This window comes from Dromiciops gliroides, chromosome 6 (genome assembly GCF_019393635.1).
Source record: "Dromiciops gliroides isolate mDroGli1 chromosome 6, mDroGli1.pri, whole genome shotgun sequence".
NCBI classification, from domain to species: Eukaryota; Metazoa; Chordata; class Mammalia; order Microbiotheria; family Microbiotheriidae; genus Dromiciops; species Dromiciops gliroides.
Window position 1 is genome coordinate 90,534,546 of NC_057866.1, and position 13,957 is coordinate 90,548,502.

General features: G+C 41.0%; 1 protein-coding gene across 6 annotated transcripts in view; it reads right to left on the minus strand.

The window, feature by feature from the left end:
- The window catches only part of AFAP1 (actin filament associated protein 1), a 242,686-nt gene that overhangs the window by 22,577 nt on the left and 206,152 nt on the right, over window positions 1-13,957 (minus strand). For 5 of the 6 annotated variants that reach the window (XM_043973039.1, XM_043973038.1, XM_043973036.1 and 2 more), the window contains 3 exons: window positions 11,047-11,164; window positions 6,042-6,308; window positions 1,845-1,959 (listed from right to left, as the gene is read on the minus strand). In XM_043973039.1, the coding sequence (XP_043828974.1) occupies window positions 1,845-1,959; window positions 6,042-6,308; window positions 11,047-11,164 (500 nt within the window). The remainder of the gene's footprint in view (window positions 1-1,844; window positions 1,960-6,041; window positions 6,309-11,046; window positions 11,165-13,957) is intronic. The other variant, XM_043973040.1, reaches the window with a different exon arrangement.

The window sequence follows — 13,957 nt, forward strand, 5'->3', positions numbered from 1 at the left end:
CCAACTGAATCTCTCTCATGGGCTCCAGTCAGTACCTCTAACAGCCTGCTGGAGATCTCTTCCTGTATCTTTGGCTAGAACCTCAAACTAAACATGCCAAAGCTGAAGTCTCCATCTTTTCCCTTAAACACCTATGTATCCTCTCAACCTTCTTATCTCTTTATGCTACCACCATCTTTCCTAGGCTCAGAATATTTGGGGGAGAGGGAAGGGGAGTAGAAACAATCAGGGTTAAATGGATCACCCAGGGGCACACTGCTAGTAAGTATCAGAGGTGGGATTTGAACTCAGGTCCTCCTGGTTCCAGGGCTAGTGCTCTATCTACTGTACCACCTAGCTGTCCCCAGACTCAGAATCTTGGAATAATCTTTGACTCGTCTCTGAAGTCAGAGGAACTGGGTTCAAATCCTGCCTCCAATACATGCTACCTAATTTCTGTGGCCTCAAGCAAACACTTCACTTCCTTAGGCATCAGATACAAGGCCCTTCCAATTCTAAATCTATGATTCTGAGATCCCTTTCCCATAAACTTCCCATGAAACTTTTTTCCAATTCTACCTCCACATTGTCTCTTGCAGCTAACTTGTTCATACTCATTGCCAGCAACCGAGATCAGATCCACTTCATCTCCCCCCTGGACCAGTGAAATGGCCTCCTACCATGTCTCCTTACATTTAGCCTAGCCTCTCCTCTCTACAATAAGAGCAAAAATTATACCTATCATTTATGTAGCACTTTGAGGTTTACAAAGTGCTAAACACACATTATCTCACTTGATCCTCATAAGAACCCTATTATTATTTCTATTTTATACAGATGACAAAAGCAAAGCTGAGAGCTTCAGTGACTTGCCCAGAGTATTAATGGTCTGAAATCATATTTGAATTCAGCTCTTCTAGACTGCAAATCCATAGTTCCATCTGCTGTGTCACCTAGCTGCCAAAATCATCCTTTAAACACCTACCTACTGGTTATCTTGTTAGGGTACAAGTCTAAGTCAGTACCTTGTTTATTTAAAAAAAAAAAGATTCAAGAAGCTTCTCACAGACTTTGTCATAAAAAAGAAACTCTTTGGAATGACACTGAGGGCCCTTTTGTAGACCAGTTCCAACTCACCCTCCAAGAGTTATTTACATTACAACCTTCCATGCAAACAGGGCTATTAGCAGTGCCTTCACTGTCCTTGTTTCCCTGCATTAGCACAGGCTTTCTCCATGACTAGAATTCACATATCTGCCATTCAAAATTCTTTAATTTCTTCAAGGTTCAACCCAAGCACCACATGCATCTTCCATGATCACTTCTAAAATTGATTTGAGCCCTCTTCTTGGATTGCTTGTTTGACCTCTTCTCTCCCCACTGTGTATCATATCTATATTTGTATATGATGCAGATTTCTAATAGATTATGCTCCTTGAGGGCAGGAAGTGCACAAGTTTTCATTTTGGTGTCTTGTCTGTTGACCTGCAATGAACTGATCCTGAGTTGCAAATGCACTTAGGCCATTTGGTTGTTATTCACTATGAGCTGGAAAGTACGTTTTGTTTCTTTCTCTTTAGGCAGTATTTAAACCAGAGTTAGAAAGAACCCTTGACCAGGAGATAAGAGACCTACAGGATAATCCTGAATCTGCCACTAATTTGTTTTATGACTTTGGGGAAGTCTGGGTCTCTGGGTCTGTTTCCTCCTCTATAAAATGAAAGAAGCTGGCTAAATTGACCTTTGCGTGTCTTTCAGAGAAGTGTTTATGACTCTAGTTAGGGAAGCATGAACAATCAATCACCCTTAAGACCTACAGAAGATCTCTACCTGTCCTACCACCCATCCCCCCTCGGAGAACTTACTTGATGCTGTCCGTTTGACAGTGGCTGATGAGTCTGCTTTCTTTTGTGGACTGTTGACATTTCTCCCTTTCCCTGGGACCCCATTAGATGCTACAGGAGGTTTCTTGCTCTTGAACTATTGGAAACAAATTAGACAAGAAAAGTAAAAACCTTTATTGTGGTTCTGCCTCTTTCTCTTTTTCCCCTGTCCCAAGAAAGACACTTTGGCTTCTTCATCCCTCATGAGGCTTGTCCTCCTTTGACAATTCAAGGAACATCATAGTTCTAATGAGATGAGAATGCCTAGGACCTTCTAAAAAGTATGAATTAACTAGAAGTTCGGTAGTACAAAGAAAAATACCACGGGCTTGGAGGGCAGAGATCTGGGTCCAATTACCAACTCTGCCACTAATTACCTGGGTGACCTTGGCTAAGCCATTCAAACTATAAAATAGGGAAGGTAATACACCATCTGGGTCACAAGGCTATTGGGGGAAAATGGGTGGTGTAAATCAGAAAAGAGTAATATGGGAGTGAGCATAGCCAAGTGGATTGAGAGGCAGCCTCAGAGAGAGGCCGCAGGTATTCCTTGCCTTAGCATTTACTAGTTAGTTTGACAGCAAGAGGTGAGTCCACTGACCTCCAAGATGTCTCATTTTTCACACTTAAGAAATGAGGATAATAACATCTTACCACCTACACCACAGGGTTCTTACATGGAAAGCCTTCTGTAAATTTTTAAATGAGATAATATATGTGAAATGCTTTGTAAACCTTAAGTTTTAAGGCTTCAAACTAAGGGCAAAGGAGAGGGTAATACATCTTCTTTAATGTCACTTTCATTGATTAATTCTTAGTGTGGTTTTAAGCCTTCAAACCACACTGAGACTTTTGGGAAACCCTATTTAAATGTTTAGCTATTTTTATTACTAAATAAATAGGAGCTATTATGTCACAGGGAGTTTTCAAGGATTTCACATGAGTGAAATGTTTGTAGACAATAAAGAATAAAGATTTATGGAAATGAAGGATATTATTAGTCGTAGCACAATGGGCAGTATATATGAAATTAAGTTTGTTTTTGTTAAGCACCAAAGCCAGAGTTATTATAGCGGCTAAAGAGAAAGCAACTAAAGCAAACAACAGGGAAAAAAAATCTTGAAAGTTTGTGGAAGTGCCAGATTTGGAATCAGAGAACCTTGGTTTGAATCTTAGCTTTATGACTTATTACTTGTGTGTGACCTTAGGTGAGTGGCTTTCTCTCTCTGGGCTTCAGTTTCCTCTGTGAAGTGAATGGGATTGACTAGATGGTCTATGATTCCTTGTAACTCTGAACCTGTGTTTGGGTTCTTTTTTTTAAAAAGGATGTATGCACACACTGAACAAATCCAACCAAATTTGTAGACCATGCAGAAGTATATACAGTACAAGCCACACTCAGGAGGTCACTAGGGTTCCAAGGGACAGGCACTGGACTTGACACAAGAATCAGAAGGGACTGGAGTCCAAGCCCTACCAATCCACGTAGAAACCCCTTTCTATCTCTGAGACTGTTTCCTCCTCTGTAGAACAGGGACAATGATACTTGTGCTGCCGGGTGTCACAGATTTGTCATTAGGAGAGCATCTTGTGAATTGCAAATCAACCAAGAGGATTCTCCTTTTTCTACTGCTTTAAGGGGTTTGATAAAGTAGCTTTCTCTACCATAATCCTGCTTTCCTCACAAATGATCTTGGAATGTGAGGTATTCCTATTATTCTGAATAAGTTACATTACATTTTATTTCTACCTAACCATGTAGGGCTGATATCAAATGCTTGCCTCTCTGAATAGACTTTTTTTTTTTTAGTGAGGCAATTGGGGTTAAGTGACTTGCCCAGGGTCACACAGCTAGTAAGTGTTAAGTGTCTGAGGCCGGATTTGAACTCAGGTACTCCTGACTCCAGGGCCAGTACTCTATCCACTGCGCCACCTAGCTGCCCCCTGAATAGACTTTTAAGAAGACCCACTCTCTCAGGGAATAAACATATAGCTTTGCAGATTTGAGAGCTAGGCAGGCATGAAACAAGTGTGTAAGCTGCCCATTCCCTCTGTATATTTCTGTAATCTTATCTGTTACTAGTCATCAACACCTAAATATTACTGAGATTGAGAGAAAAAGGCAAAATTGGTCCTTCAGTTTAAAACCATATGCCCACCAACAAAGATGATTTCACAGGTCTGTGCTGGAACACATAGAAATGTAGGGTAAGAAAGGCAGCAGGGGAAATAGTTGGTTGAAAAATGATTCCACAGAATTCAGAAAAGGCATTTGAACTGAAATCTTAACTTCTGTCACATACCTGGGGAAAAGAAAAGTTACCTATTCCACATCAAAATGTCTTATCATTCAAATAAGGAAGCACAAATCAATTAGTCTTTAGAGAGCATTCTCCTCTCTAGCATTATGAATATAAATTAGCACCCTTGGGATAGCCCAGTGCCTTTGAAAGAGCATGGGACCTGGTGTCAGAAGTCTTAGCTTCAAGTCTGGGCTCAGCTGCTTCCTAGCTGTGGGATCACCACTCAGAGACTCACTTAAGTCTGATTCCCTTCTACTGCTAGTGCCCTCCCTGACAAACTATTTTTTTTTGAGTGTGTGTGAGGCAATTGGGGTTAAATGACTTGCCCAGGGTCACACAGCTAGTAAGTGTTAAGTGTCTGAGGCAGGATTTGAACTCAGGTACTCCTGACTCCAGGGCCAGTGCTCTATCCACTGTGCCACCTAGCTGCCCCCAAACTATTTTATTCTCTCTCTGTGTCCCCAATTGGAATGTAAGCCTTTTAAAAAGAGGAATTGTTTCATTCATTGTAGTTTTATCTTCATATGGCATATCCTAGTCACTTCATAAATGCTTGTTGTCTGATTTGTTTATTGCCCCATCTGTAAAATGGGTTTACTTGAAGTATTTACAGACTTCTTATGAGGAAAGCACACAAAGGGTTTGAGAAACAGGAATTATTACTTGGATGTTTTAGGTTAAGTGAATAAAAGCCAGTTGCTACATTCTGCAGATAAGTGACTCCTGGTAGTACTAGGGCCTTGCTGATGAGTATATATTTAAGTCTATGATAAACTTAAGGTTTTTTACCCTAAATATCCTACTATAATTCTAATGTGCCAGCAGTCAATCTGAAGCTATAAGGACTGAATGAAGATGCCAAAGCCAGTGGAGAGAGAAGAGGAAGCTATGGTGTAGTGGGAAAAAAATACTGAACTTTGAGTACAAAGCTCTAGGTTCAAGTTCTTACTGTGATGCTAGTTTTGTGACTTGGGGCTCATAAATTAACCTCTCTGAGCCTCAGTTTCCTCATCTGTAAAATTAGTTTATGAATATCTGCACTGATTGCTTACCTCTCATGGTTGTTGTAGGGATCAAAAAAAAGGCAAGGCATTGGAGGCAGCTAGGTGGCACAGTGGATAGAGCACCAGCCCTGGATTCAAGAGGACTTGAGTTCAAATCTGGCCTCAGAAACTTAACACTTACTAGTTGTGTGACCCTGGGCAAGTCATTTAATCCCAAACGCCTCGCACACACAAAAAGGCAAGGCATACAAAATTGTGAATTGTTAGTCAATAAAAGGCCCACATAAGTGATCATTTATCATCAAACAATTAGTGAATGTGCAAAGGGCATGGGTCATCCTTATTATGGGGAATTCCTGGTGTTACAACTCTTTCCACTTGTACAAACCAAACAGGTAAGTCCCAGGGAATGGCTTGAGGAACATGGAGGTTACTTCAATGGCCCAAGGTCATGCAGCTAGTAATGGTCAGACGTGGGGCTTATATCAAAGGAACATAGATTTTGAGCTGGACTGGACTATCTGACCTCACATCTCATTTTCCAGATAAGGAATCTGTAGTGCAGAGTTGTCACATAACTTGACCAAAGTCCCACAGCTAGCCAGGAGCTTCAATGCTAGTGTACTTTTAACGATTCCAAGGCCAGCTCTTACCCTATACCCTACTATCATTTAATCAGCTAATTAACAAGCCAATACTGACTGGAAGCACGAGTTAATAGATAAATAATATTCCAGTTAGGAAAAGATTATGCCTCTTCCTACTGGTGCTATTTATCCCCATTTAGCAACAGAAATCACAAGACTGTTATAAAATCATGAGAGAAACATGAAATCCAAGGCAAATCCACTTTACCGAAGTTTGTGCAGTACCTGAGAATTCAGCCCGACAGATCCCCTCCCCACTGAAGAGGTATTAGTGACAGACTGAGCAGAAGACAGATTGGAGGAGACAGGATGTTTGTAATGGTTAGAAGACAGTTTGTCAGTAGAGAATCTAGAAGCCTTTCTTTCAGCAGGCGGGTAGCGGGCAAAGATTTTTGGAGACGGCAAGTTATCATACAGCCCCGCGTTATCATAAAGCACTTCTTCTCCCAAGACTCTGCTACGGGAAGCCACAAAGCCATCTTCTTGTTCCCACTGCAACATACACATATACACATCTCAGCTGTTAGTAATAAAGTTGTGATCAAGCAAAGCAGAATGAAACCATCAGCAAACCAGAAAGTCATAACCCTCTCCCCCTCACCCCTGGAGGTTAAGCAGTGGGTGTGATGGCCCCTCTCAAGCATGTATGTTTGGTTGCCATAGAGATTCATCCCAGAACTTTTCCATCTTACCATCCCTGAGAAAGGAAGGGTTTTGTTTTGGTTTGTTGGCCTCCTGAGTCATTTCTATAGCTGACAGTTGAGAGTTAGTCTTCACTAAGTAAGAGAATGTGCACACCACAATTTTAATCTTTTACTTCTTTAGAAAAGAGAGTAAGAGCTCACATTTCCCCAGTGCCTACTTTTATGGTTTACAAAATACTTTCCTCACAATAACCCTCTTGGGCCTCACCCTAGGAATCTTTATTCTCATCTTGCGGACATGGATAACCAGGTTCAGAGAGTCTGAGTGATTTATGTACAGTCACACAGCTGGGGAGTGTTTTGGACTTGGGACCCACACCTAGAATCATCAGACTGTTAGACCGGGGTCTCTTGTCACAAGTGTTACAGCCATTTGTTCTCTGTGGTTCCCTGGGGTCTAGTGAGAAGACAGTTTAGGGGAAATCGGCCTACAATGCTGTCCTCCACTGCATGTTGTTGTTGAATCAGTTTAGTTGAGTCCAACTCTGTGACCCCATCTGAGGTTTTCTTGGTAAAGATACTGGAGTGGTTTGCCATTTCCTCCTCCAGCTCATTTTACAGGTGATTTCCTGTACAAGCTATGCAACTACAGGCAAGTAAGCTAACCTTTCTCGGTCTCAGACTCCTAATCTGTGAAATGGGCCCAATAATGCTTGTTAGAGACACTTAACTAAGAATAAAAGTAAGGCTTTCCCCCAAGCTGCTGATATTTAGAGTTTTAAAAATAAACCTAAACCAAGTCCAGCCACCACACCCAAGCTGAGCTCTTCCAAAACCCACTCTCTTCCCTGGTCAAGGCCTCACCCTCTCATGGGGGTTTCTGTTTGCCTCAACAAGGATGGATGGCGTCATTGGGTCTCCCTTCCAAGTATCTTTCTCAAGGTCTCCCACCCACATACCTCAACTCAAAAAAAAAATTATGTATCTATATGTATATACAATTATATATTTAATATATAAAAATTATATACATATGCATATATCAATATATAATATTTTAGTTGAGGTTTATGAGTGAAATATATATATATACACACGCACACATAAATATCTAAACATTATCTATCTACCTACTTACCTGTTTGTCCACATGGGGTGTTTGTTTTTTGGGTTTTTTTTTTTTGCGGGGCAGTGGGGGTTAAGTGACTTGCCCAGGGTCACACAGCTACTAAGTGTCAAGTGTCTGAGGCCAGATTTGAACTCAGGTACTCCTGAATCCAGGGCTGGTACTTTATCCATTGCGCCACCTAGCTGCCCCCCACATGGGGTGTTTTGCAATAACTGCCCTGGCTTAAGGATTCCTACAGACAGCTCTGATACTTGGGCCCTCTCTTGCCCAAGGAGATTACAGGGAAGGCATTTTGTAAACCATACGGGTGACATAACTGAGAGCTATTATTACCACTAACAGTGTGTTCAAAGAGAGCGTTCCTGGTTGGCCATCTGACCCCAAACATGATGCTTTAATAACTAGCTGATACACGAATTCTGACTTATTTTGGTGGAGAAGGCTTTTTTTAAACCAGAGACTGAAATAGCTAGATACCATTTCATGAACACAGAAAACCAGAAGACATTAACACCACATCTGGCTAAAGCCTAAATTAAAACCAAAGGCTCTCTCCATAGCAGGCAGAATTTTTAAGTCTCTTGACAAATGGCCCTTACATTTAAAAGAAGCAATATTTAGTTTATATTGTGAGAATTTTATCCCATTTTTAAACACCTCATATATAGCTCCTTTCTGTCAGACCATAATTAGGAGCCTTTGTCATAAAAATAGCACAGCCTAAAAATTACATTGTAGGAGTGTTTTAATTTCTTTGCATTAACTTCAATGTGTCTGTTTCTGTGACGTCAGCCATCCAGCTCTCATCTAAAAATAAAGCTATTCACAGATACATCTAAGGCATGTGAGATTTTCATTAAAAGGGCCTGGCCTATGTTTACCAGAAATTCTTCAGTTAGTCTTGCCCATCTTTTCCCCCAGTTTACTCAAGGCCTATTGCAAAGCACTGGGCATAGAAAAGCAAAGACAAAAACAGTCCCTGCCCTCAAGCAGATTATATTTTTTAAGGGAAACAATATGTTTACATAAAAGTGTGTATGTGTGTATGTGTGAGAGTGTGTGTGTGTGTGTGTGTGTGTGTGTGTGTGTGTGTGTGTGTGTGGTGAGGGTAAAGAAACTAGTTACTGGGGTGCTCAGGAAAGGTCTAATGTAGAAGGCAGTGCCTGAGCTAAGTCTCGAAGGAAGCTGAGGATGGAGAACATCAGTGGAATGGAGGACAGTCTGTTCAAAGGAAAGGAGATGATTGGTGGACTATTGTGAGAGAGAAACAGTGGGAAAATATGAAAAAGGATCACAGTGTCCCAGGATCATAGACTTAAAGCTGGAAGGGAAGTTAGGGGCCATCTAGTCCTGAGGCCTTATCTCACAGGTGAGAAAACTGAGACCCAAAAAAGGAAGGTCCAGTTATTTTCATACTAAACCTTTGAGATATCATCTACCACTGAATCATGAAGTTGAGATCTTCTGATCTAGACTGAATGAGTCTAATCATTAGTTCAATTGTGCCCCTTAAGCTATGTAAAAATCTGCCAGCTTCACTTCTATCAACAAAGAGCTGAGGCATGAAATTATGGATTCTCAGTGATGTTAGGGACCACAGCCATCATCTGAAGCTACCCCAATGTGAATCATGAATCCTCAGTATAAAACTGATAAGAAGTGATCCATCCAGTCTTAAAGGACCTCTAAGGAAGGGGTCTTTCTATTATTTCCACAACAAGTTTATACTATTTCTTCCTGACAGATCTTATCATAAGGAATTCTCTTCTATATTCAGTGAAATCACCCTCCCTGTCTCTTCCATCCAGTGGTCTCCATTCTGACCTATGACATCCCTGGAAACAACTTGAATGAATATTCCTGCAGGCGGTGACTACCTGATATCAGGCATCAGTCATAAAAGAAATTCAAGACATCAGTCACTGCAAATGTGTAAGGGAAGGGGAGGTGTTCACACACACACACACACACACACAAAGTAATAGTCAAAAATAACTGAAAGCTTTATGGAAAAACAGACTCTGCGTCTAGCTATGAGAATCAGTCTTGTTATCCACATGGATTTACAATAACGGGAAGCACAACATGATTGTGGACAGAATGTGCTATAGGTCCAGACAAAAATGCTCTAAAATTTGAGGAAGGAGGACTTCATGGAGGATGGGAAGTTGAACTGGACCTTGAAAGAAAAGAGCTTTGGGAATCAGAAGATCTAGATCAAAATCCTTCCTCTGATGCTTACTGCCTCTGTGTCTTTGAGCAAGTCATTTAAACTCCCTGGGGCTTGGCTTCATTGACTGTAATGTAATGGAGCTAGATGACAGGGGTCTTTTCAATCCTAAGGCAAATTTAACAGTCAGAGATGAGAGAAGGTTTCTGCAGTAGAGGTGTCAAACATGTGGCCGACAACACTCCACAATGCTGCCTGAACCAGATTAAAATGGAATTGGGAAATAGTTAACAAAAAAATTGAAAATACAATACAAGATAGAAAATCATAACTTAATATTTGTCAAGTTGCCACGGGCAGGGATCCTTATGTCTGATTTAACACCCACCCATCCATTTCTATTAGAATATCATACCACTGCATTATAGGAAGGGGGACTAGACTCTAAAAGGATATAGGGGAGGGTATGAAAAGACCAAGGAAAAGCAAGAAGCCCAGTTTAGCTGCAATATAAGACACAGGAAGAATACTGTGAAACAAGGCTTGAAGGATTCATTGGATCCAGTCCCAGGAGGGTCTTAAATGCCAGGCAAAGTAGTTTTTATGGACAAGAGGGAGAAATCAAAAGTTTTTGAGCAGTAGAGTGACATGCGTATTAGGAGAAAAGAACTGTGGTTAGGAAGACGATTTTGGCATCTGTGGGAAGCATAAATTATAAGGGAGAGAACTGGCATAGAAAGAGGAGGTAGGGGGCTGCGACAATGGTTCAGGAATGAGGTGACACCATTATGTTGTAAACATTTAGTAAATGTCTGTACAATGATAAATGAATAAATGAGGACAGGATCAGTGAGGATGAAGGCTTCATAGAGGAGAAGGGACTTGGAGCTGGTCCTTGGGGAAATGGCTAGATATGGACAAGTTGCAAGGGAAGGGGAATAAAGTGAGTAAACACCTGGAGGGTAGAAATGAGCATGGATATCTTTGGGACAGTAATTATACAATATTTCCCACCAAGCTCAGATATTTAATTAATGGGGTTAGCATTAAGTGACAAGCCATCCTCTCGCACGTCAAAGTCCACACTCGCTCTGATGCAGATTAAGATGAACAACATGCCAAAACATAAGGGATGAGAGATGAGATGGCAGCTTCATCCTGCTTTCACGCATAAAAAGCCCAAGCTTATTTGGAAGGAACCCAGGGATGTTAAATTATGGAATTTTTCAGACAGTCCTGCCTCCCAGCAAAGATAAACCATTTACTCTATAAAAATGACACTCTCACCGATCCATTTATGCAAGGGACATCATCATAATGAAGTGCCATCCCACTGGGGTGGGCATATCCATTGGAGGCACTGCCGAGATAGGGATTTGTAGAGATACCACGTCTGTTCATAAAGCTAAAAGAGAGAAAATTATGTTTAAGATATACAAAACAATCCATTTCCCCACTAAAAAAAAAATCAATCCATCAAGGAGCATTTGTTATAGCACAATTGCTCCCATATATATTTATAACCATACATTTTTTAAAGCATCCCCTACCATATTTTAAATTCCTTGGGCTCAAGTATCATGTCTTAAATATCTTCATACTTCCCTTAATGCCTTCTGCATACAGAAAGTACTTAATAAAAGTTTACCGAATGAATAAACTGAATGAAGGAAAAGATAAATGTTTGATTATAACGATAATAATTTATATAGTGCTATGATGATTACAAAGTGCTTTACCTACATTATCTTACTGGATCCTCACCTTTGAATTAAGCAATAAAGGGATTATTGGCCCCATTTTATAGATTAAAGCTCAGATCACTTAAATGTCATAGAAAATGCCCAGAACACTTTCAGACCCAGATTTCTCCTGACTGCCCAGTCTAGTTCTTTTTTCCAGAACACCGTCCTTCCTTGGTTTTTGTTTTGAGGATCATACCCTTGATTCTTTTCTGGGTGTTATGAGGGAAGTAAATGACCTCTCAAACATAGTGACTGGAGGTAAGACTAGCATATATTACAACAAAGAAGATTCTAATTCTATTAGAACTAGGAGGGTCATTTGTACTCTAAGTCACTACTAAGAGGAGAAATACAAATCAGAACAAATCTGAGGTTTCTCATCACTCCTAGCAAGTTGGCCAAGATGACAAAAGATGGAATTCATCAACGTTGGACAGGTCTTGAAAATATAGGCACGCTAGGGCATTGCTGATAGAGTTGTGAATTGGTCCAAGCATTCTGGAAATATTAAAATTACACTAAAGAGGGGCAGCTAGGTGGCGCAGTGGATACATACAGAACCGGCCTTGGATTCAGGAGGTCCTGAGTTCAAATTTGAATCAGACACTTGACACTTACAAGCTGTGTGACCCTGGGCAAGTCACTTAATCCCAATTGCCTCACAAAAAAAAAAATTACACTAAAGAAATGGCTAAAATATCCATCCCTTTTTCCCTAAAGACTTCACTGCATATAGCCCAAGGAGGTCAGTGACAAAAAGAAAGGTCTTATGGATATCAAAATTGTTAAAGAGGCAGCATTTTTGTAGTAGTCATTCAAATCAGTCAATAATCATTGAGTAAGCACTTACTGTGTACACTTACTATGCACTGTGCTGAAAACTTGGGGATAAAAAGGAAAGCAAAACACAGTTCTTGACCTCCAGGAATACACAATTGATGGGGAAGACAACATGAAAACAATTATGTACAATCAAGATACAGATAGGACAAACTCAAAGGAGTCAAAGGAGAGGCACTAGCAGGAGAGGAGATGGGGAGGGGGTTGTGGGGAACTGAGAAAAGCTTCCTAAGAGAAGGTGAGATTTGAGCTGTGACTTAAAGGAAGTAGAGGGGAAGAGGGACAATGTTTTAGGCCAGTGAAAGGGAAAGGAATCACCGTCTATACAGCACCTACTATGTTCTAGGCACTGTACTAGGTGCTTTTACAAATATTATCTCATTTGATCCTTACAACAACCTTGAGAGGCAGGTGCTATTATTAACCACCTTTTACAGTTGAGGAAACTGAGGTAAACAAAGGTTAAATGACCTGCCAAGGGTCATATAGCTAGTAAGTGTCCAAGGCCACATCCTTGAGTCCTGGCCCAGTGTTCTATCCACTGTGCCACCTGGCTACCATAGAAGAGGAAGAGAGTTGGGCAATGGAGTGTTCACAATCAAAAAATAGCTGGAAGGCAGGTGTTGCCAGATCATAAAGTACGTGGAGAGGAATAAAGTGTAGAAAGACCAGAAAAGTGGGAAGGGGCAAGGTTGTGAAGGGTGTAAAGTGCTGGAGGTAATAAAGAATCATAGCAGTTTATGGACTAGGAAGGAGCAACATGTTTAGCCCCGGTCTTGAAGAGTATCTTTGAGGCAGTTGAATGGGGGATGGATTAGAGAGGTGAAATTCTTTGAGACTGAAAGATCCAGCTAGCAGGCTATTGCAAAGTTCCGGTCATGAGCGGATGAGAGCCTGCACCATGCTGGTGACTTCATGATTGGAAACAATGGGACATGTGTATGAGAGCTTGTGAAAGTAGAAACTGGCAAGATTTGGCAACGATTTGGAGAAGGAGTTAAGTGTGAGAGAGCAGTTATCAGGATGACATGTCAAGGTTGTGAGTTTAAGTGGCTGGGAGAATAGCAGTGCCTTCCACAGTAACAGGAAAGGCAGGAAGAGGAGATGGTTTGCGGGGAAAGATAAGTTGCTTTGGATTTGCTGAAGTTGAAGTGCCTATGGGACAACTAGTTTGCTGTTAGTACAAATAGTTTGCCTCTTTGAAACACAAAGGGATTTGCTACACAGAATAAGAGGCAATTAGGGGCAGCTAGGTGGCGCAGGGGATAGAGCACCGGCCCTGGATTCAGGAGGACCCGAGTTCAAATATGGCCTCAGACACTTAACACTTACTAGCTGTGTGACCCTGTGCAAGTCACTTAACCCCAATTGCCTCACTAAAAAAAAAAAAAAAGAATAAGAGGCCCTTTCTAGGATCAGAGTTGTCATAAGTAGAAGTCTGATCATGAAACTGCTGTATTCAAAGATCTCCAGTGGACCCCACTGCCTACTAAATAAAATATAAAATCCCTCAAGGGCCTCTGCCCATCCTGTATCCATCTGTTAAATTCCGTGCCACCAATGGCCTGTCTCCCTATCCTGTATTCATTTGTTGATATCCACCCTCTCCTTCA